Source organism: Peromyscus eremicus, chromosome 8b (genome assembly GCF_949786415.1).
Source record: "Peromyscus eremicus chromosome 8b, PerEre_H2_v1, whole genome shotgun sequence".
NCBI classification, from domain to species: Eukaryota; Metazoa; Chordata; class Mammalia; order Rodentia; family Cricetidae; genus Peromyscus; species Peromyscus eremicus.
Window position 1 is genome coordinate 30,212,389 of NC_081424.1, and position 25,138 is coordinate 30,237,526.

General features: G+C 41.5%; 1 protein-coding gene across 1 annotated transcript in view; it reads left to right on the top strand.

Annotated features, from left to right (window-relative positions):
- L3mbtl3 (L3MBTL histone methyl-lysine binding protein 3) overlaps positions 1 to 25,138 on the top strand; it is a 112,475-nt gene that overhangs the window by 29,000 nt on the left and 58,337 nt on the right. Inside the window, exons 4-13 of the mRNA XM_059272619.1 lie at positions 1,235 to 1,346; positions 1,713 to 1,787; positions 3,349 to 3,508; positions 4,716 to 4,845; positions 6,944 to 7,028; positions 8,551 to 8,642; positions 10,695 to 10,799; positions 15,517 to 15,652; positions 17,438 to 17,529; positions 20,117 to 20,268. Of these exons, the coding sequence (XP_059128602.1) occupies positions 1,235 to 1,346; positions 1,713 to 1,787; positions 3,349 to 3,508; positions 4,716 to 4,845; positions 6,944 to 7,028; positions 8,551 to 8,642; positions 10,695 to 10,799; positions 15,517 to 15,652; positions 17,438 to 17,529; positions 20,117 to 20,268 (1,139 nt within the window). The remainder of the gene's footprint in view (positions 1 to 1,234; positions 1,347 to 1,712; positions 1,788 to 3,348; positions 3,509 to 4,715; positions 4,846 to 6,943; positions 7,029 to 8,550; positions 8,643 to 10,694; positions 10,800 to 15,516; positions 15,653 to 17,437; positions 17,530 to 20,116; positions 20,269 to 25,138) is intronic.

A 25,138-nucleotide genomic window follows, 5' to 3' on the forward strand; every position in this document is an offset into this window, starting at 1 on the left:
GCTAACACCTGTGAATCCTGACAGCCATTCTGTTCTATGGAAACTAGGAATAAAAAAAAAAAATTTAGATCCATGAATTCTTGAATCTGAGAGATAACAGGGTCCCTGCCATAGTATAATAGCAACGATTAAGCCTTTCACATAAGTGGGTTGATGCAGAAACCCGCTTTATCTGCAGCTGCCATAAGTTGAGAAGAGGCTTGTAGGGCCAGGCATGAGCACTCTATGACCTTCCTCTTTAGTGATGAAATGGCATGTCGCAGACTTGTTCGCTCTTACAGTGATTTCTCCATTATCTCCCAGTTCTTTGGGAAAACTGGGACTGAAGTGTATGGAGAAGCTTTGAGGGTGATGAAAGAAAAGGGAAGTGCAGCCCTGGGGAGGGAATATCTTGTAACAGATATTCTTAAAAGGTCATATAATAAAAAACTGAGAGTCAGGTATCAGGGTGAAAGCTGAAAGATCAGAGAAGCAGAACAGCCAGCCACTAGCTTACCTCTACAAAATCCTCAGCCTCAAGAGAGTGAGTTCCTGTTTCCTCACGCCTTATATATCTTTCTCTGCTCAGACATTATTTCTTGGGATTAAAAGCATGTGTGCTTCCCAGCACTGGGACTAAAGGTGTGTGCCACCACTGCCTTGCTCTGTTTCCAGTGTGGCCTTGAGCTCACAGAGATCCACACTGGATCTCTCCCTCCCAAGTGATAGGATTAAGAGTGTGTGCTACCACTGCCTGGCCTCTGTGTCTAATCTAGCTCTGTCCTCTGATCCTCAGGCAAGTTTGTTAGGATACACAATATATCACCACAATATCTCATGGTTTATGTATTTTTGTCTTGGACTATAAGGAGGAAGGTGACAGGCCATTATGTCCTTCTCTTTGAATTTGGTCAGCTTTAGTGAGATGAATCGATTCCTTGGGGGGAAAAAAGAGACTTGCCCTCTAGTAGCTTTGCTAAATAAACAGTAGTATTAAATAAATAAAAATCTTAGTGGAAACATGTCTGAGGAGACAAACAGAAGTGACACCTATTACTTTGGTCCAGTCTTCCTCGGTCCAAAATTCATAAAACAAAAGGGCTCATTGTTACTATAACGCTTATCCAAGATAGGACTGTTTTACCCTTTGCACATGGTTAATTTGCTTAAAGACTGCGGGTCAGTCATGAAATCAATAACACCCTGAGGAATTTTGTAAATTCTGCTTCTTTTTTCCTTCTGTGTTGTTTGCCAGTTTAGGGTGAATGAGTTCGGAGCTTTGGAAGTTATCACAGATGAAAGTGAGATGGACAGCGTCAAGAAAGCAACTGCCACCACCACTTGGATGGTCCCAACTGCTCAGGAGGGTAAGGCTGGCCTGCCCACTGCCTACTTCTTCTTATTGAGAGATTTAAATATGTCTAAACTTTTATAGGAGGGCCAAACTTCGAAAGCCTTGGATTACTTTTGTGTCTCATGTCCCTACATAAATTTTTGTAATGCAGCAGACAGGAACCAGCTTTTACATTTTAAAATAATTATACACTGTCTTGTTTCTAATGCCAGATCTGTAATAGCACGAGGTTAGTTGCCAATTATTAAGTAAATCCAACTTGCTAATGGCCTGCCTAGGTGATTTAGCCAAAAAGCCTGGCACTTTTTTTTTTCTTCATCTACTCCAATGGTTGTAACTAACATCTATATGCTGACGACTCCAAAATCTATATCTCCAGCCCCGACCTCTCCCCCGAGCTCCAGGCCCGTATTTCCACCTGCCTACTGGACATCTCCACCTGGATGTCCCACAGGTACCTCAAACTCCACATGTATGAAATGCAATTCATTCTCTTTTTTCTTTCTCCCTTCCCCTAAACCTACTCTTTCCTCCGTAACCCGTATGTCAGCTGACGGTAGCACCATCTCCCTGGTGCATAATCAAGAAATCTAGGAGTCATCCTGCATTCGCCCCTCCTACTCCCTGTTCCCTAATGCTCTTGATTTTGATTCCCTAAACAAGTCTCAGATCTGGCCTTTCCTGTTGTCACCGCCACTGCCTTAATTTAGGCCTCTAACTCTCCCTGAAACTACTGCAGAAGTCTCTTAAATAATCACCGCTTCTAACTCACCCCTTGCCAGTTTATCCTGCACCCTGAAGTCAGTGGGACTTGTGTAGACTGCTCACCTGCTGCTTTGCTAATTTCTCTTTGCCACCCTAGCGAAGCCTTCCAAGATCAGGTGGCCTGCACCCACCTGCTTGCTTTATCTACCTACTCTATCCTCTTCTCTGGCTCTTCGAGCAACACGGACCTACATGTCATTTTCCCAATCATCCTATGGTTTCTACTTCCCTGCCTTTGTTCATGCTGTGTTTTTGTTGTTTGTTTTGTTTTGTTTTGTTTTGTTTTGTTTTGTTTTGTTTTCTGGCTCAAATGCCATTTTTTTCTTTGTCTATTTTTCTTTGGCCTTTAAAACTCTCTTGAGGGGCTATGTTAGAAACTCCTTTCCTGAACTTACCCATGGCTGAATGAATCACCTCTTCCTCTGCAGTCCTAGAACTTGCTTGTACTTGACTTGCTTGTACTTCTATGAACTTCTATGACTGCATGCATCCCACATGATTAGAAGTCCTGGGTTTCTCGTATGGCTTCTCTTCTAGACTGTGAGCTGTCTTGGGCGAGGTCTGTACTGACATAATCAGTGTCCAGCATAAATTGGTGCCTAATAAATGTTTGCTGAATGATTCAGGCAGAAGGAAAATACGAGTTCCTAAATGATTTGGGTAATTATGATCCAGGAGATCAATTACATTAAAATTACATGTGTTGATTTAATCAACTAAATAAAAATCACTCATCAAAATGTTATAAACATGAGGTAACTTAGATGACCTTTTTAGCATTAGCAAAGATCCGCCTATAGATTAGAACTTTTAGGCCAATAGTATTATCTGAAATTCAGTAACTAATGAAATCTTTTTCATTCCATGTTTTACTCTGTATGTCTCATGTGAATATTTTGTTTGTCCTTTTTGGAGATTGGTTGTTGTTGAGATAGAGTCTCACTAAGCCAAGCAGGTCTTAAATTCAAAGAAATCCACCTGCTTCTGCCTCCCAAAGGGTGGAATTAAAGGTGAAAGCCACCGCACCTGGCTCTCTATCTAGATTTTTTTTTTTCAACAGAAGTGATTCAACTGATTTCCTGCCATGCTTAGCCCTCATCCCCAACTTTTTAGTTCAATCACTGATTCATTCAACAAACATCATTCTTTACTGTGTTGCTAACAAAATTAGTAGAAGAGAAAGTTTACGTATACTTTGAAGTGCCTGCTGACATGATTTTAATTTCTTCTCTTTTCCCCCCATCTTCTAGTCTTTTCAGAGAAGACGGGGGTACCATTCAGGTTGAAGGATCAATCAAAAGTAGATGGGCTTCAGTTTTGTGAGAACTGTTGTCAGTATGGCAATGGAGATGAGTGTCTTTCCGGAGGAAACTATTGCAGCCAGAATTGTGCTCGGCATGCCAAAGACAAGTAGGTTTCCTTCCCTTCCATCTATGAAATGGGTCAGAGACTTCCAGATCATAGTATCCGAGGAGACAGAGCATTAAGTGTGCCGTAGGACATCTGTCCCCTTCTCGTACCTGTTTGCTAGACTTTCTCTCTGGTGACAGATGACCCTTGACCTCTCCATTGGACCTAGTGCCTTCTCTGGAAGGTCTATTCTAGTAGCAGTATTCCGTCTCTATAATCGACCACTGTTACATTAATTTGATTGTTTCCAGTGAAGAGTACTTAGGTGTTTCTGACCTATGCACACATTAGGATATTACTGATATTTATGACAACACACTTGTTTATTTCCACATGGGGAACTAAGGTCCTCCGTGGAAATGTCCATAGTAGATAATGTAATAAGTCCTTGTAGGATGACCTCAGTGGATATGCAGTAAGGATGTTCAACCTCACCATCTGGGGACTATCTAATAAAGTGCACCTTAGGAGCAAAAAGGTGTGTTTCTTGCATGTTATAACATAGGACAGAGTAAATAACTTGACATTTATTTTTTTAGTTTAATTTTTTAAAAAACTTTTATGTGTATGGATGTTTTGTCTACATATATGTCTATGATCACATGCATGCCTCAGAGGCCAAAAGAGGACATCAGTTCCCTCTAGAACTGTAGTTACTGGCAGTTGTGAGCCACCATGTGGGTGCTGGGAATTGAACCTGTGTCCTCTGGAAGAGCACCCATTGCTCTTAGCCACCAAGCCCCTTGACTTTTGTATTTTATTGGAGATTCTCTTGTATCATATTTAATATTTGTATTGGTAAAGGGATTCTTTACAAATTTATAATCAGTCTTTTCTACTGGATTTGCCAATCTTAAAACTGTTAGTTCCTTGGTTTCAAATTGCCCTGGAAACATATATCTCTACATAATTGATTCTTTTATTATTATGGGAGACAAAAAATTATAAATCCATTAGAATCCATTTTACATACATTGATAGTTCCCTTTTGAAGCTAATATATAAAATAATTTTCAGTTTTTACCCAGAAATACCTATGAAACATGATTTTAAAGGTTCCCTACACATACTATATGCTGTGGATTTCTCGTAATTAAATGTTCCTTTGGAGAGCAATGTTTTCAAATAATTTTGCATCAATAATGAGCATGTAGATATTTGATAGGCATTGTTTCCTGTCACTGTTTTGGGGTTATAAACACAACAGAGATCAGAAGGACGAAAGAGATGGTGGTGAAGACGAGGACGAGGATCCTAAGTGTAGTCGGAAGAAAAAACCAAAATTATCGCTGAAAGCTGACTCCAAGGAGGATGGAGAAGACAGAGATGATGAAATGGTGAGTAGCCCTTGTGTGTCTATTCAGAGACATGGGCAGTCTTCTTGGGGTGTCTAGTCACCAGATCTGTTCTGGAGTCAATTGCGTGAGTTAGATGATGCTAGTTCAGGGGCCACTTATGTCAGGAGATCCCATTCCACTTTATGCCTCACAGTCATCATCTAAAAATGAGAATCATAAGTAACAGTATCCCTCCATCAGTACTTAGAAGTGGGATGTCCTGAAATTTATTACTGGGATGAGGAGCAACAATCAAACCTTAAGTTTTGTAGATGAATTTCAAATTCTCTTACCAGCAAAATGCCAATACAATTTTGGTAAGTTGCAGACAGATCTCATGAACTATGTGAGTGGATAGGAAATGACATGTAACTATCTAGTGTGTCTAGGGAAAAAAATCATTCAACATGTGCTTATTGGAACGTAACTACTTTCACCCTGAAGTAGGTATTAGTAGTTCTACAGGAACAGAGGACTTTGAGGTCTTGAAGCCTTTCACCCAAGATCAACTATTGAGCAGTTGTTATCTGCTAGATGCTATTCAGTGGACTGGGAATATGGAGGTGAATAAGACATGTAGCAGGATTAAGGTCCTTCTTCATGAAGACAGTGTGTTCTGGCTAAGGAGACATGATAAACAAACAAAAAGAACCAGAGAGATGCCAGTTTGTCCTGAGTAGTGCTATGCTGGTATTTAAAGTAGAGTATTAGGACTGGCTGACTGGTTTAGATTGGGTTTTGAGGGAGAGCTCCTAAAAAGACAGGAACACTAAGATGTGAACAGTCAGGAGGAAGCTGCTATGCGCATTCAGCCCTCTGCACAATACAGCTTCTGAGTGAGAATACCTAAAGTGGGATCAGTTGCAGCACATTTTGTTGGAGGGCATTCTCAAAAGTCATTGAGGTGCACAGAAGATTAGGGAAGAGGGGGATGAGGAAGCGGAGGTTAGTGTGATTTGGGTCGGGTCAACTTCATGGCTTCCTGAGTGTAGTGGGAAGACCCTGGGAAGTTAAAGGCAAGGGGCTGCTGTGGTCTGACTTGTTCTTTGCTTGACCAGTTTGCTGTGACCTATGTAAGCAGGAGTAGAGTCAGGGAAACCAGTTAGATATTCTTGCAATCGCTAGGTCAGAGGGCCGTGTAAGATAGAGGTTAGGTGATTCTGTTAGAGTTAGGGTTGTGAGGATATAAGAAAAGGGAAGAGTCAGGGATTCTATGAATCATAAATTCCTGGATTGAATACATGCCTGGAATGTGAAGGCAAGGGTAGATAAAGACTCAGGAGGCCTTTGGGTGTGCAGAGTTTCTTGTGCTTCTTACCTACACATCTCAAAGTCATTAGGTAGGCAAACACAGACACATGGAGTCAGGGAAAGGAAGCTAGAGATGGAGGGGGAAATTATTTAGCATACAAATGACCTTGAAGGATGGGGAGATGGTTGTCAGTAAGGTACTTGCCTTGTGACTATAAGGACCCAAGTTTAGATCTCCAGAACTTTATAAAAAGCTAGGTGCAATAGCACCTGCTTCTAATCCCAGTGCTGAGGCTATGGAAACAAGGGGGTCCCTGGAGCTCACTGGCTTGAAGCCTAGCTTGCCTGATGAAGTGTTCCAGTCTCTAGGAGAGCCTGTCTCACAGGGAGGTGGAAAGAGCCTGAGGAATGACACCCAGGGTTGTCCTCTGATCTCAATACCACTTCATGTCCTTCACAGCCCTCCTCACACTCAAAGAAATGACCTTAAAAACCTATGGGCTAGAGAAGAGCAGGGGTTGAATGGGTGTAGACATCAGTAGAGAGCCTGTGAAAACGACCTAAAGAAAGAGATCTAAGGAACAGCAGGACACTGTTCATAGAGCTAAGATCAGGACATATTCTAAGGAGGAGGGAGCGGGGCTTGTACTCTTTCAGAGAGCAATTGGAAATGTTCTTTGCCAATGGCTCAGTTCAAAAGCAACAAGGTCTCTAGTGGACCCTATCGCTGCTTTAAAAGTTAGGAAGCAAAGATGAACAGCAGAAAGCTTTTTGACAGTCCTTTAAGTGTTCCTTGAGACCAATTTCATGAACTTGTGAAGCTAAAATCTTTCCTTTCTTGCTGTAGGAGAACAAACAAGATGGACGGATCCTGAGAGGTTCCCAGAGAGCCAGAAGGAAAAGACGTGGGGACTCGACTGTCCTAAAGCAGGGTGAGCTGATGATGTAAATGCCGTGCTGACTTGGTGGCCCTGAAAAACCGAGTTCAGAGAAGCAGCTTCAGTCTTTATGTTTCTCCACACCACCACAGAGCACTCCTTTGAGTTTCTCTTTGGTGCAGTTTCCTCCATAAAAACAAAGGCTAGAGGAAGCAGCTTAGAAAAGGAACAATAGCTAGTCTTCAAGTTGTTACTGCACATGTCTGGAATACCTTCTTTCGTTTACTGGTTTATCCATCAAGATGGTAGTTCCCTTTGCCTAAACCCCTGTTCTTGCTCATTTCCCAAGATGTTAGGTTTATTGTGCTCTCTCTTCCCATGTGATCCCCCTTTTTTTCTTTTCCTTGGCCACGCCAGATTCTGTTGGGAAGTCCAGTTCTCAGATCTTCCTCTTGCTGTTTCGTTGGATAAACTCTTCTTCTTTGGTGTGGACCTTGGGTCATTTCCATATAAGCTCCTCACAGCCTTGCACACATAGCCCAATGCATCTGCCCTGCCCGGCCTTTGATCGAGGTCACTCTGACCAGGAGAGCCCAGCTACCAACCTGCACACTTCCACTCTTCCCTGAAAGACAGGGCTGTGAACCCAGCGACCCAGGATTCCCTCTCTGCACTTGGAGGCACTCCTTGCTGGTTCTTCTGTTAATCCCCCAGAAGGAGCTGTAAACATTTCCTTCCACCTGTCTCTAGGTCACAGCAGAACTTCTGCGTCCTTTCAGATGGCCTTGTTGTTTGTTTCCGTGATTAAGGGAAGTAAATTAAATCCCATAGTTACTCTATGTGAAATATCCTTATCCTTCAGCCTTTCTCTTCTCTCCTCCTAATGCCTGGATGAAATTCTGGATGAAATTCCAAACCCTCGGCTCAAGAAGACCTTGTCCTTCCAGTCATTTTTTCCCCCTTCAATGTTTCAGTTTCCTTCCTGTGTGAACTGCCCATGTGCTTTGCACATCCCAATGGACCCACAAGCGCCTCCAGGGTTGCTACTGGTCAACCTGTTTCAGCCCTTCTCTTATTCCAGCTCTTTGTCTGTCACGTTTAATCCAAAGCCTTCTGATTTTTATCACATAGGCAGTTTCTGTACTTAATGAATAGGATTTTCACCACACCAATGTTTTCCTTCATTTCCAAGATGAGCAGATAGTCCCGACGCACTCAGTGCACCAGCCCTTTCTTGGTCTTCAACTTCTAGACACCAAGGAAACAAACAAACAGCACCCTTAAACATCTTGCTCCTGGAGGATTTTACTTCCTGTAGCTTCTGTGGGCTTCCTCCTGGGCTTTTCGTGCATTCCAAGTTCTTCCACTTTCTTCTGTCTTCATCAAGTGGATATTTATGCCACAGTTCATGTCTCAGTTCTTGTTTCTATGGAAGAGGAACCAGAAAAAGAGAGAAGTATCAGCCATGGAAAGGGAAGAGCCAGAAAGCATCGTATTTGCGCAAGAGAGATGTCCCGGAACATTTCATTCATTTCTTAGCCTCGGAAAGTCCATCATTTGGTTTCCTGTCTTTCAGGGTTGCCTCCTAAAGGCAAGAAAACTTGGTGCTGGGCATCCTACCTAGAGGAGGAGAAGGCTGTGGCAGTTCCTGCAAAGCTGTTCAAAGAGGTATGAGTCCTTCTAGAAGTGCTGTGGGTAAAGGGCGAAGGAGCAGGAATGCTCATCTGAATTCATATTGTCATTTCCATTATCTGCTTAGGAAGTGTGATGTGGGATAATGTTTCAGGTATATTGTTTTTCTTTTTCTTTTCTTTTTTTTTTTTTTTGGTGCAGCTGAGGACCGAACCCACGGCCTTGCGCTTGCTAGGCAAGCGCTCTACCACTGAGCTAAATCCCCAACCCAGCTATATTGTTTTTCATGAGAATGTTATGCGGAAGACCCCTCAAAAGGCAGCTATTACAACACTGTACACACTCACAGATGCTTACAATTTTTCCCCCCACATTTTCACTCACTTTTCATTATCAGAATATTATTACTGAAACGCCAGTAGATGCATATCATGTCTGATTATGAGGGACTGAAAGTGAGTTACTGAGATTTGCGTCCCGTTAAGAAACATTTAAAATGCTTTGCCAGATGTATTACTGATAAGAATAGAGCTTGTTACATAATATGCATGAAAGGGGCCACAGATAACATGTAAATTAGCAGGAATGGCTGTGTGCCAGTAAAATCTTACTTACAAAGCTGTGGTAGACATGATTTGACACACAGACTGTAGTTTGCTGACCCTTCATTTGAATCACTTAATGTATTATAAACTTCCCATGGCTATCTTGATATTTATGAATGAACAAATGGAAAGTATAGTGAACATTAGAGTGAGCACATCAGCATTGAGAATTTTAATGCAAATGTAATAGTAATTACAACTTGTTCCAGATAATTATTTTCTATGAATTGGGTCCTTTACAGAATAGCCTTTCACATTTAAAAAAAAAAAAAAAAAAAAAGATTTGTTTTTAATAATGTATGTGGGTTTGTGAGTGGATGCCTGTAGAAGTGGTTGCCTAAAGAGACCATCAGATCCTTAGGAACTGAAGGTACAGGAGATTGTAAGGTATCTGATGTGGGTGCTGGGAACCAAATGTGGATCCTCTGTGAGAGAAACAAGTGCCTGTAACTGCTGACCTATTTCTCCATCCCCACTTTTTCACATTTTTATGAATTACTTGAATAGTAATACATTCATATGATTTAAAGTGTCAGTACTAAAAGGCAATAAAGTATGACCCTTGTGACTTTGTTCTTCTAAACACTGGCTTTGCCTCCGCTGAAGGGGCCAGTATGCTAGTTCTTATGTTTCCTTCCTGGAATGTCATAAGCACATATAAGCACCTCCCTGCCCTGTCTAAAACACAGTGGCAATGGCTGGCCCATACTTGGTTAGACTTGCTGTTTAATTTTATAGTTTAGAGATTATTTCATTTGAGGTCATTGATTCCCTCCATCTTTCTTTTTATGATAAGCCATAGTATTTTAAACACATTTATTCCATAAAAATTGAAGTTGCTCTCTATTGGTTTACAGGCAAATGTATGTTTTTAATTTTTTTTTTTTTTTGGTAGATGCTTTAGTGAATGTGGTTGCACACCTAACATTTGCATATCTATGAATATCTCCGTTAGGTAATTCCCTAGAGTCAGAATTGCCGAGGAAGGTTCAACTTTTTGTAGATAGCATGAAATTGCTACTGGTTTTCCAGACTTTCATTCCTAGCGGTCAGTGCCCGAGTCTGCCTTCATGGGGCCTTCTAGCACAGAGTCATCAAGCTTTTTGATCTTCGCCAATCTAACGGGAAATGTATCTTGTGTGATTCTGATGGGCAGAGTTGACTGTCTCTTCAAACCTGCCAAAGACACAGGCTATAAATCATGAGATTTCTTTTTCATGACTTGTTTGTAGCCCTTGGGAATTTTTCATCTTTCATTAGCCCTTTTCTTTTGGGATTTTAAGGAATTGTTTATTAATCTATATGTTTGGTGAGATCCATCTTTGGGATGGTAGGGATGGAACGCAGGGCCCTACTTGCGCTGGGGAAGCTCATAGCGATTGAGTCCTATCCCCAGCCCTAAGGGCTCTGTAAGAATAGAAATTGTTCACACTTAGAGCTAGTCTCAGTGGTTCTGCAATGCTGCTGTTACTTTGTATTACAGCACCAGTCCTTCCCATACAACAAAAATGGATTCAAAGTCGGTATGAAGCTAGAAGGTGTGGACCCGGAGCATCAGTCTGTGTACTGTGTCCTCACTGTGGCTGAGGTGAGCTTTGCCTTGTATTTGCTTGGAAAATAAAATGATGCCTGTGGGGCTGTAATGATGAGGAAGAAATGTCCTTGGCTGAGTGTTCACTTCCGGTGAGGCAGGGTGCTCAGTGTTTTTCATGTATATTATCTCTCCTGATCATTGTGAGATATGTCTTGTGCAACTCATATAATTTTTTTTTCAGCCCTGATTCACAGAGGAGAGACATGAAACCAGAGAGGTCAAGTGATCGGTCTAAGGCCACACAGTCTCAAGGTGGTGGACCTAGGGTTTGAAATGATATCCGTCTGATTCCATAGACTTTGCCATACTGTATGTTCCTTGACAAAAGGAACGAAGCAACACACACACACACACACACACACACACACACACACACACACACACAGTGTGTCCATTATATTACTAAGAGTATTTTTCTTCCTGTGGTAGCTTCCTTACTTCTTCCACTGAAGATTGTAAGAAGCTGGCTTCCTGCAGACCACAGAGAATGCCATGATTGTGTGAGGTGGTCACGGTAACTATAGTTACCTGGAGCATACTGTGCGCCCTGTGCTGACTGATTGTCTTGTAGATTTTGGGAGGGAGCAGAAGCAAGGCCAGGTGCTGTTGTTGAAGATGAAGCCTGGTGTCCTGGGCCCCTGGTGTCCTGGGCCTCAGTGTTTAAGGGATGGATCTGGAGACAGGATTGAGTCAGTAAACCTAGGTTGCTTTTAAGAGATTTATCTGTGAGAGAAAGGGCCTTGGGGGGAGGGGTGGATTTTAACTCCCATGTTTACTTCTTCTTTGTGGTATTGATGATGGAAGCCAGAGCTTCACATTGCTAAGCAACCAGTCTATCACCAAGCTATAAATCCAGCCCCTGACTCTTGTTTTTTGAAGGCTTATTTTACTTACTGTAGATTTTCGATTATAAAAGCTGTTTGCTCTTCGTGAAAACTTCGGAGTCTAAGAGTACTGATCTCTGCCCTATCCACCTCTTGCCAAGTCCAGAAAGCATCACCCTTATCAGTTACTGCTTGTTTCTAGTAGATGCCTTCTTTACACATCAAATTTTATATATATATATATATATATATATATATATATATAAAATTCTCCTTTACATGTAAATGTTACATTATGCATAATCTGCCTCTTCCTTCTGTGACCTATCTACACATTTAGGTTTTCACCATGGGCTCTTGTTGAAAGAGTTTTGCTACGAAAGGGTATCTTGGAGATTGGGGCCAAGGAATGCCACAAAAATCACACCATGCAATGGACCTCCTGCAAGAGATTTATTAGGGGGTGGGGGACCAAAATGGCTGCCTCTGAGCGGGGATGGAAAACAGACCGCAGCAAACCGGACTATGATGCTGGGTTTTATTGGGGTGGGGGGTGGAGTATGGAGCATGCGCATAGGGAAAATACGAAGATGGAGGCTGGTGGTTGCTCATTAGTGATGACTATTGGGAGTTGAAGCTGATTGAAGGTGAAGAGGAACCTGGAATGTGGGCAGTTCTTAGTTGACTAACACTTGTCCCACAGGATTGCTTTTGCTCATTTCAACTGCTTGCATATTGATCTCAACTGGGTGGGCATCTCTTACTCTAAGGCAGGAGGATGGTGAATTTGAAGCTAGACTGCATAGTGGGACCCTGCCCCCACCCCCAACATCACCAACTATGTTCTTGAATGAAGTCTTTTATCCCTTCATCTCCTCTCGTTTCTGCTTTTGTGTATCTGTAAGAACCAACCCTGGCACTCCGGAGTGAAAAGTTATAGATGCATTGTTTCTGACGGAATGAAAAGTTATGGATACATTGTTTCTGATACATGTTGCTGTTACTGCGTGTGTGACTGGGCAAAGCAGGAGAGCGGCTTCTCCATCTCCTGTTCTTGCTGAGGCCATTTTAGGTTTCACTAGCCTTCCTCGAGTTTATCAGTTCTTAAATCTCACCAAAAATGTGTGGGGATTTGTTTACCTATGACTGAATAACAGTTTTGTCTTTATTTCAATCTATCCCCTGCCCTGAGAGGGCAAAAGAGCAGATGGAGTCCTGATACCCGGGGGCTTCCGGGCTCTGCTCCAAGGAGCTGTGTCTCCTGGCTTGCACAGGAGGAAAGGGGAAGGGCTGGCGTCCTGAGCACAGCAGGCCTGCCTGTTGGAAGCTTACAGGGTAACTTCTTTGACTTTGGTATTGAACAATTGTCAAAGAAATGGAGATAACTGTGGGGGGTGGGAAGGTGGAAGAGATTAGCATGAATAATAATAATGAGAAAGGAAGCTAGTGGAGACAGCCCAGCATTCCTTCATAGTTGATTTCTTTAACAGTTTTACTATGTAGAATCTAGTCTCACAAACCCTCCTGCCTCAGTTTCCTGAGTGCTGGGATTACCACCAGGTGGTTGATTCTGGTGACTCCATTCTTCTTCCTCCAGGTTATTATGTCCCTCAGATTAGCTCATGGGAAACCATTGCTCCTGCAGGAAATGAAGGCTTAGGTTCCTAGGAGCCTCTGGTCACAATGCTTTGGTCAGCACACATAATTGCTTTTGTTTGATGACTCCTTATTAATTATATTGTTGTTGTGTTAAAACTGAATTCTCATTCATCAACAAGCAGGGATCAGTGCACACGTGAATAAAGCTCCTATAACACACACATTTCCTCTGTTAGGTACATCATAGCATTCTGGGCCCTTAGAGGTTAATGAGTGAAAGTACCAAGGGAAAGGCTGAAGATGTGGAAAACACGGTATTAAACAGAGAGTCTCTAGGGTACTTGTTCATAGGAGGACAGTCCCAACAAGAAGACCCGGCCAGTCCCTGCTAGGAACCTGGATCTTGGGTGACTCACATATTGTTGTCATTCTGTATTCACATCTCTACCAGCACCAAGCATATTATTTTGGGTTAGAAATGAATTTTAACAAGCAAATGAATTCATAGGTACAGAACATATGAATAATGAAAAGTGACTTATGTTTTCCTTCCCAGAAGTACTCACTAGGCTAGGTATGGGTACACTCTTGGAATCTTGGGAAGAGGTGGGCCAGAAATTGGAAAGACAGGGGGCTTTCTTCCTAGTGTTAGACCTTTAATGTAGGAGTTGAAAGGCTTGATAGTTCCTGGTGGAAACCAGTTCCATAGGAGTGTATGTCTGACACAGGAAAGAAAGATATGTAAGTCCTCAGAATGGAGAGGAGGTCTCAGCTGGGGCTCAGGGACTTAATGAGAGGGGACATGCTAGAAGTATGGGACTGAGGATGACCAGGGTGAAGGACGGTGTAACCCTGTGGCCCAAGCCTTGGAGGAAGAGGTTACAGGAGTCAACTATGGAGAATGAAAAGCCTCAAGGCAAGGCAGTCTCTAGGCAGGGAGGCTGAAGATACAGGAGGTTGTTTACCAAAGCACAGAATTGCAGAGGACAGGAGAGCTGAGGAGGACAAGCTTGGAGTACTGTGACCACAGGGATTATAAATGACTAACTAATGGCTTCACTTGTAGGAGGGGAGCAGAGACAGCTGCCTGTAAGACAGGGTAGACCAGAGGCCCCTGAGCTCCCTCTGGGCTTGAGACAGTGAGGGTGGGAGTAGCCCTCAGCCTTCCTGAGAAACTGCATTCCCCGGGGACCTCAGTGTTGCCTAGGACTCTAAATCCTGGGAGGAGTAGGCTTAATTGTGAATTTGTGTATGCTATATATGTGTGCATTTTTTCTATTGGAATCTTTTCTTTTTCTTTTTAATTAAGAAATGTTTTATTCATTTTACATATCAATCACAAATCCCCCTCTCTTCCCTCCTCCCGCTCCCCCCCCAACCTTTGCCCCCCAACTCCCCCACCTCCAGTCCCTCCTCTGAAAAGGTAAGGTCTTCCGTGGGGAGACCAAGCCCATCCCCCTGTATCAAGGCTGTGCAAGGTGTTCCCCCCATAGGTAATGGGCCCCAAAAAGCCAATTTATGCACCAGGGACAGATCCTGATCCCACTGCTGGGCTATAACATATAAAACATAAACAGGACATTATTCCTTTTCTTTGCTCTTTCCCTTTAAGAGGAGCGGTTTGTTGTTTTGTTTTTCAAGACAAATTTTCTCTGTGTATCTCTGGCTATCCTGGAACTCACTATGTAGACCAGGCTGGCCTCGAACTCACAGAGATCTGCCTGCTTGAGTGGCGGGATTAAAGGTGTGTACCACCACACCTGGCTTCTTCCTTTTTGATTTTCACTTCCCAGCAATAATTGTCAGTATTTTGTCATGTTCTTTAATATATATATATATATATATATATATATATATATATATATATATATATATAATTATGTGTATAAACGACCGTACATTTTTAGAAGGAGATGTACAACATATATGTAAGTGCACACATGGTTTTCTCACAGACTAACTCACCTGTATAATTTACTCTGCCACTTGAATTTTAGCAGACTGTTTTAGAGGCCTTTCCATGGCAGTAACTACAGTTTCTGCACTTTTGGGGGGGTCATAGTGCTGGCTCTGCACTCAGCCTCCAGCTTTTTGTGGGGTCCTCACATTTGTGTGGCAATCACCTTCCTGACAATGCCATCTCCTTAACCCCACTGAGGATATGTCATACCTGATACCTAAGTTAATTTATTATTATTATTATTATTATTATTATTATTATTATTATTATTATTATGTGTGTGTATGTATGTGTATTTTAACTTACTGAACCTGCTTACCTATTTCAGGTTTGTGGATATCGGATAAAGCTTCACTTTGATGGATATTCTGATTGCTATGACTTCTGGGTAAATGCAGATGCTCTGGACATACACCCAGTAGGGTGGTGTGAGAAAACTAGCCATAAGCTCCAGCCTCCAAAAGGTACTGCTACTTTTTGTTTCGTGCTTCAAATTCAGTAAAATCTTACTTTCTTAGATGCTAACTTGGAATTTTTAGAAGTTATTTTTTATGAAAATTAAGTGAAGTTTATTGTTCATAATGTAAAACATGTTTATTAAAGCCAAAGAAATCTAATTTAAGAGAATTACTTCCATATACATATTTTCATATAGATTAAAACCTGAATAATAATAATCCTTGACTATAAACAACTTTTACATACAGTTCTGTTTTATCTGTATATATGTGTGACTACATACACGTATATACACATAGCATTGAATAAAATTATTTGAGACATTAGTTTTACTGCTATTTCATTATATGAAAAAGTCTGGAGAAGCCAGATAGGATGGCACATACCTGTAATCCTAATACTAGGGAGGCTGTGGTGGGAAATCATGGGTTAGAGGCCAGTTTGGGCTTTAAAGTGAGTTCAAGGCCAAGACCTTAGAGAGAGAGAGAGAGAGAGAGAGAGAGAGAGAGAGAGAGAGAGAGAGAGAGAGAATGAATATCAGTATCTTAAGAAATTATATGTTTTGATATTTTAGAGACTGCAGAAGAAAATATAGTACTGAAAGCTACCATGCATAGATGTTGGGCTAATAATAATTATTTTTCAGTGCTAGGGATCAAGCTTAGGATTTCATTCATGTTAAGCAAGTGCTTTACACTGATTTATGCCCCTAGATAAAATGGAGTGCTTTGCTTTTTACTTATTTTTTTTTTTTTTGAGACACGAAGCCTTGTCTCAAAATGAACTCTTCACCATCTTTCCTGTCTCCTGAGTGTTGAGATAAGCACCCTTTATATTACAGTCTGCCAGGGTTTGTTTGCTTTTTTTTTTTAACCTGTTTTATAATTGTAAAAAACACCTCCCAGAAAAAAAAAAAAAACAAATATTATCACTTTCAGCTCATCCCCTATGTATTTAATAATATTTCCTTCTTTTTAACTTTTTTGGGAGGTCAAAAATTCATGCTATCAGTTGGATACTTTTGTCCCCTCTCCCTGCAATGTTGAGCATGGAGCTCAGGACCCCTGCACATGCTGGGCAAGAGCTTGACCACTGAACTATGCTCCAGCCCCGAAGAGGTTATTGTATAGTAGGCTAGCATCCCTGCGTTCTAACTAAAAGTTGAAGACAGTATGGCATTTGAGATGCATAAAAGCCCATCTAGGAATTCCCTTCTCGTAAGGAGATGCTGACTGATGAATTGGCAATGTTAGACAAGGACTTTTCTGCTACTGTCGTTTATCAAAACCCTTGATGAACCTGGGATTATCCACCCCCTCACCCCCATTTTTTCTTTTGAAGAACTAAAATGTTTTTTTTTCCCAACTTCCTATTTGTTCATATTAGTCTCTCAAAGTAAACGAGGTGAGGGAAACTGAGGAATGAGGACTGTGATAACTCCTGTTCACCAGTCCTACTTCTAAGGAATTGTTACCACGTGTTGATGGGAGTAGCTTGGTAAGACAAAGCCAACCTGGTTCAAAATACATTTGCTTCCTTACTCCTCTTCTCTATGTCCATTACCATATCCGTTTAGAATTAAAAATAATAACAAAGTTTGTTGAAGGTAAACACAACCTGTATCTAAAAAAATAGAGAGTTATCCATTGTAGATAAAATTGTATGTGTTGAAAAAAGGCATTTGGTTGCTTGATTTGAACATGTTCCAGCTGCAGGCAGAGTAGGACTGGGAATTAGCTGGTAATGCTTCGTGTGTTTCCTAAGTCTGTCCACATGTGCTTTCGCTCTAGGGTATAAAGAAGAAGAATTTAATTGGCAGTCCTACCTGAAGACGTGCAAAGCCCAGGCTGCTCCCAAGTCATTATTTGAAAATCAGAACATAGTAAGTGTATCCAAAGTACTTTTCCTTTCAGGAGGAGTGATTTTTTTTTTTTCCCGTGTCTCATAGGATAAATCACAAGTGATAACAAGGAACTATAATAAATTTTATTGCCTTGGGTAAGTGGAATTCACGTATCTTAATTAAACTTTGAAATGAGCTTAAATTCTTCATGAGTAAATATCTATTTTATAGCCATATTATGGTTGTCTTATTGAATGGTATGACAACATAATAGGAAATCCAGGTGTGACTTACAATTAAGATGCATAAAAATTATATTGGCTGGAATATTGTACTGTTGCCGTCATCTAACTAGGAGCGCTGTTCCGATGGGAGTCACACAGTGTGATGGATACAGCCCTGCTTGAGTTTGCAGGCAGGAGGTCGCCAGGGACTCCACCATGCCTTTATTGCAGCTCATAGCTTTGTTGTTTGCTGTGGTTGTTGTAGCAAAAGCGAAGGCTGATGTGCAGGCATTGTCTGTTTCTATGCTGTCTTTCTGCTTGGGGTTCCTCCCATGGCATATCTGAGAGACTTATGCATTACACTTTTCCTTCCCCAAGATGTGATCTAATTAGAGCAGGGGCATACAAAATGTCATCCTTATAGCTGACAAGGACTAGACGGGAGGACATATACGACCTTTCACTGCAGACAAATGAGTCTCTTGATTCTGAGCCCTGGAATGAAAGGTTTTCTTTTCTATCCCACCTTACCCCCGGCAACACTGGAGAGCCCTGGAGCCACAGCAGACAGAGTAGAACACATGCCCACAGCCTGGCTCTCTGAATAGTGCAGCATCCTCCTCTCCTAGGCTCATCCTTTAGGTAGCAGGGAGTAAGAGCGTTAAGAGACAGCAGCATCACTATCCGGGTTCCCTCCAAATGGAGAAAGTATCTGCAATGGGGGGCGGGGGGGACTTCCCATCCAGACCATGGTATCAGTCAGGCAGCTGGTTTGAGGGTGCAAATCTAATGGAAGAAATGTTCTCTGATGAAATTGAGCATACACTAGGTTGAAATAAGAATGAAAGGAGAGAGAGAAAATATGGGCAGCCTATTTTATTATCTCTTAATTGGGCAGACAGCTTAATCACTGGAATGTAAATACTGCCTTGTCAGTGTATATTCTCTGACAAGACATTTCCCTGGAGGAAGGTCGGTTGGTTGGAAACTCAGCAGCCTGCTGTCTCTGCCCCACGGCTGCTCCTCCGATGCTGACTTCCATCTCGGTGTGATGAGCTGCCTTGAACCATCACTACATTCTGGGCATGGTTAGCATACAGCCTAATCTTAGGCTGTCTGCTGGTATTTGAGAGGTAATTAAGTTTTCTATTTCTAGATTCTCTGCATCAGAATGGTCAGATATTTATGGCCATAAATGATATATAATTTCAGGGTTCGAATAGATGGTAAGTTTTCTATAGATTATTTGCACTCTTTCACTCACTCAGGACTTGCAACATTTTCGGATATACTTGTTTACATTTTTTGCAACCGTGGCCATATAATTTTACTTTCACTTTAATCTTTTACTGTAAAATGAAAGGTAGCGTGCTTGCTTAAAGCATTAGAATAGTGCCTGTATGCTTCAGTTTGAAATGAAGGGGTTTTATTGGAGGGTGGAAATGACTTACATTGTTTCATAGTTAACATAATGAATATTCAAGTGTCCTATTCTGAGATTAGAATGTTTTTCCACAGAAGATTGTAAGGGTTGTTTACACATGACTGTCACTCAGGCACTTGCTTAGTGAACTTCTAATGTTTTCATTGTAGATCCCAGATGTCTGGTAATCTGTGCATTGCCTTAAAATACGTAATAGTCCTAATGACCCCATGTATTAACAGCCAGCTCCTGTGCTGCTGCTGCTGCTGCTGTGAATAAAAACTGTAGTAGTAAGCCGCAGTTGTAATAGCTTGAAGCTTTTCGTATATGATGGTGACCTACTTTCTGTACAGTACTGGAGAGATCTTCTCAGAGGTGGAAGCGAGTTTGTACTGACTTTGCATTTTTTTACCCAATTAAGTGTACCTTTTTTTTTTTTTTTTTTTGGTTTTTTGAGACAGGGTTTCTCTGTGTAGCTTTGCGCCTTTTCCTGGATCTTGCTCTGTAGACCAGGCTGGCCTCGAACTCACAAAGATCCACCTGCCTCTGCCTCCCGAGTGCTGGGATTAAAGGCGTGCGCCACCACCGCCCGGCTAAGTGTACCTTTTGTGTGAAATAATTTTCATTGTCCAATCAATAATCGAGGAAAAGAAGGCTAGACAATCAGGCCATGTGGTGAATAAAACTTGCCTGCCTAGTATAACTAAGGTATTAAAACACACACTGAAAGTAATTATTTTAAACTCTGCCAGGTTGCCGATGTTACAGTTCTGAGGCTCAGATAGTTAATTGAATGTAACTGTAGAGCTTCGTTTTTATTGTTGCCGGTGCACAGCAACCCCACTGTGAGGCTGGCGTAGCATTTTATATTAGGTGACTACAGCTGTGGATGCCTGTCCTTGGAGCTGGGGTACAGAGTCTGTAGATCGCACTGTTGTGAAGTGTGCTTATCTCTAATTAAATCTGCATGTTTCCATAGACAGCGATCCCATCAGGCTTTCGAGTGGGAATGAAGCTTGAGGCTGTAGACAAAAAGAACCCTTCCTTCATCTGTGTTGCCACGGTAACAGACATGGTGGACAATCGGTTCCTGGTCCATTTTGACAACTGGGATGAGAGCTATGACTATTGGTGAGACATTTTCCATTAATGTGTGCTTTTGAAAATGTAATGCTTATGTAGGGAAAGTGAGTACACAGTTCAAAATACGGAACAATGTGAAGTTTATAGTAAAACAAAAAAGCTCTAACTATGTGTGGTGGCTGGCGTCATCCTGTTCTTGGGAGGTGAGGCGGGAGGATCAGAAGTTCAGGGTCATCCCCTGCTACCTCGGGGGTTTTGAGACCAGCCAGGATTGTATGAGACCCTGTCTTGAAAAAATAAAAATGATGGCGCTAAAGGGATGGCTCAGTGGTTAAGAGCATAGGTTGCTCTTCCAAATGACCTGAGCTGATTAACAGCACCCACATGGCAGGCTATGACCTGCTTTAACTCCAGTTCTAATGCCCTCTTCTGGCATCTGTGAGCACTGCACTCATGGTACACAGACATACATGCAGGCAAAATATCTATACACAGAAAAAGCAAAAGCAAAAGCAAGATTAAATCAAAGTTCTGCTCCACTTTTTCCTATTTCAGATTTTTAAGCTTTTGCTTGTCCCATGTGTTTCTTCTAATTAACATCCTTTCAGACAACTCAGGATTTGTGTTTGACTTGACTTCATAACATAGAATTGAAATTTGTGTCCCTGTATTCCCAACACAGACCTACATGTGCATGCATTCACAGACTTACTTTCCTCTTCCTCTTGAGTGTCTTGTGTAAGTTTTTAGAAATTTATTTTGATCATCTTCCTATATTTTTATACTTAGCTTATCGAATCACTCAGATAGCTGAATACAAATGATACCAATTAAAGAACATTATTTTTAATCCTTACATTTTTAGATATACTGTATCCAATAGTAAAAACACCATACTATGAAATTATACAATTATAATAAAATCATTATAACAGAGCATTTGAGTTTTATATTCATGGATGTGATGTCGGATCAAACCCAGGTTCTTGTGTATGCAAGGCAAGTCCTCTACCTCTGGACTATAGCCCCAGCCTAAACCTAAATCACTTGATTTCACAGCTGATTACTAGAATTGGTTTTCATAGTGAAGAACATCTCTGGAGTGTTTCTGTCTTAAGAACATGTGAAATAAAAATATTTTAGAGACATCTCAGATGCAATATGACCATTACCAAGTGAATATTAACTTGTGTAAATATTTCATATTTTTTCTTTTTCAAAAATTTATTACATATGTTTATATTTACTAAGGGGAGTGCATATGGCAATCACAGGACAACATTTGGGAATTGGTTCTCTCTTTCCACCATGTGAGTTCCAGGGGTTGAGCTCAGGTTGTCAGGGTTAGTGACAAGTGCCTTTACCCATTAGAGTTCACATTTTAATATGTATATTCAGTAGACCTATCAATAATCCTCATATTGAATTTTTAGATATCAGTTTCACTTGAATTATTTAAGAAGGGGAATCATTGAATTTATGTGTTTTCTTGTGTGGCTATGTGTGTGTGTTTGCATTTGGAGGCTAGAAGTTAAAGTCAGCGTCTTCCTGGGTTCCTTCATTTTGTTTTCCGAAGCAGAGTCTTCCACTGATCTTTAGAGTGATTCAGTAGTCTAACTAGCCATCTTGCCTGGGGGATTTCCTGTCTGTCTCCTGAGTCCTGGGATTACTGGCTGCCTGGCTGCCACGCCCACCTGGCTTTATGTCGGTGCTGGGGTTCCAAACTCTGGTCTTCATGTGTGTGTAGCAAATGCTTTTTCCCCCGGAGCCGTCGCCCTAGTCCCCCCACAAAAGACTGCCTTACTTGCTCTTTTGTTCTCTGTAGACACAATGAATTAACGTTTATTTGTATGACCACATAAGTGTCACCGTGATTTTGTTTTCTTCATCATTGTTTATTTATTTATTTTGTTTGTTTGTTTTTTGAGACAAGGTCACTTTGTGTGTAGAGCCCTGGCTATCCGAAACCTGCTCTGTAGACCATGTTATTTTCAAGCTCACAGACATCATCCTGCCTCTGCCTCCAAGTGCTGGAATTAAAGGCTTAGCCACCATGCCCAGCACATCATAGTGTTTTAAAGCCATACTTACTTCTTTGCTATGACACTGCCTCTGTACATGGATTTCTGGAATGAAGTAATGACCATGGGCAGCTTTGGTACAGGCGCTTTCTCTGATGTCAGGTACCTTGGTGAATAAACAAAAAGGACCCTGGTTCCTTCTGAGAGAGGGCAAAGTGAACATCTGATCTCTTCTTACTGGTTTGGCACTTTTAAAAGCATAAACAAATGTCCTTAATTTTAGACTGGAATTGTCCTTTGAGGATGATGTATATCTCTATTGACATGAAATCATGTTAATTGTCAAAAAAAGAGAGTGTGCTCCCTACCCCGGTGTGTAGCTAAGGCACATTAAAAATTGCTTAAGTGCTCTGGAATTTCTCCAGTTCTCTAGTCTTTGAATTTTGAATTTTTTTTCATAACTGACTTTGGTGTGTAATTGAAGTTACAGATTTCCTTTTCTTTTTCAATTCAAAGTAGTTTTGAAATGAGAATGTTTACCTCCCTTTGAATAGGATAGGTGTACTCTATTCCATCTTACACAGAGCAAATGGAAAGCATGCATCTATCTTCATCGAGATACTACATGTTTAGTTGTAATAAAGTATTTCTTCCTTCTAAAGAGGAACATGATGAAAACTTATCCAGGACTAAAGAAAGGAAAATAGTATATGCTAGAAATAAACTAGGTTTACCTCTGGGTTTCTTAATGATTGTTAGACTTAGAAATAAAGTTAAATATCACAGAATATTGAAACTAGAAACTATTTTAAAGATGCCGGAAGGAAAGTGAGGACTGTTACAGGGATCCCACCGGAGATAACCACTCAGATACATCTTATGGCCAATTGAAAGTCTTTATTCCAGTCAGCTGGGAGTACACTCAGGGACCCAAGTGTAGCACCCAGTGTTTGGGGTAAAGGGTTTTTAAAGGCCAAAGCTCCTTTCTGGTATCTTGCTCTACAGCTACAGGGGAGTTTTTGTACAAGCAAGCAGTTTAACAGAAGCTAAGATAAGTGGTTAGCTGGAGGAGGGGGCTTGCACAAGTAGGCAGTTTAACAAGCTAAGACAAGTTGGCTGGGGCATCTTGACTGAGGGGCCATAGGATAAAGTTAGGTTATTTTTTATGGAAGTCTCCATCAAGGAGATCAAATTCTGGTTAAAACTAAAATGGCCTCCACAAGAATACAAGATGGAAGAAACTCTGCATTGTCTTGCCCCCTGTGACAGTGACCTTAGGAGTCCTGTACCCTGCCTGTTGTACACACAGCCTCTTTCCATCTTACCTTCCTGCTGTCTGATATTGGGCTTCCGGGACAGAACCTATAATGAGAATAGTCACCTCTTCTTTCCCCTTAGGTGCTGGGAAATATTCTTCCTTGTAAGAGATGGTATTTTCTGGCGACCTTGTCTTTGGGGATTCTGTACAGCATGACAGCAAGACTTAGCATGTTCAGCACAAAGCCCTGGGTGACTAGAACTGCGGCTTCAGCCACTTTGATTTCATTTTAGTGTGGCCTCTCAGTGAGTAAGGGCAGAAGTCAGCAAGGAATAGATCTACGGAGCAGGAAGCATCAAATTAGTGATTTATAAGAAACCTCCCAGTCTTTTCCCAGTTGTTCCTAAGTAAACTGCAAACTTTTTTTTTTTTGTAAAGATAGATCTCTTTTATATTTATGAATTGAGAATAACAATGACTTTGTTTCTCCCTAATGGAATATTGATGTATTTGTAACCTGGGTCTTAGAGTGATATCAAAGGTGATGGTCTTTTATTACTGAGTTTAGTTGGAGGTGCACTGGGTGTCGATGTTGACAGGAAGAGATAGAGTGAATGAGACTCAGATGGTCTTCAGCTTCAGCCTTGGGGGCAAGTGTTCTAGAGCAGGAGAGAAACATGTCCCCAGTCATTGGTGGTTAGTGTTTAATTAGTAGAACCAGTTGCTGCTGTCTTCTATGGCATGTGGAGTAAAGGATTGACTCAACCTCACTGGAGGGGTCACAGGGAAAGACGTCTCAGAAGACATGTGGTTAGAGTTACACCATGAAATAAGGCCTGGGCACGTGTAAGATGGAGAATCACTGACCAAGGAAAGAATGCCTGTGTTCGGCCCTGGGGGTAGGGTGTGTATCAGTTGGCAACCTGCTTATTAAGTAGATTACTTACCTCAAGCCCTAGTTGCCCCTTGCAAAGAGGTCAGCAAATGCCTCCTCATCACATGCTGCAAGGATTCAAATAAGAGTGTGAGGGACAGAAACTGGTTTGCAAATGGCTGTAAGGGACCTTCAGTAGAAAAACTGTGCCAAAGGGGAGTGGTGAGGTCATCTTCTGAGGTGAGGTCCCTGCACCTAGAGTGTTTGGAGTATGGTTTCTTGGCTGGAGGAAGGCTGAAACCACTGTGAAGGGGAAAGTGAAAGTATCTGAGACTAGATTATTGGTCACACTAATCGCTTCTTCTCTCTCAGCCCAGAAAAAGAAGAAGCAAAAGTTTGATCTCAGGGTGACTAAATGGCATCCCTTTGATCTTTGCTAACTTAACCATGTTATCAAGAGATTCTCAGCAAAAAGCACATTAATTAATATGAATTAGGGATGGAAGAGAGAACGAGGTAATTCAGCTGGATGAAAATTGTAGTTTATTAGTGAAACAGAGTTCACTATAATGGGTGGCTGGGCAGTCAGGTCCTGGTTAGCAAATAGGCAATCACGTTGTGGGATGAGGCAGTGGAAGAGGTTGGCGGCGTATCTTACAAATCTGCAACCATTGTTGCTTGAAAGAGACTTCAGTGTTTACCTTACATAAGCTCCTGGAAATATTCTGGCTTAGCTCTCTGCCTAGCCTTGCATATGTACATGAC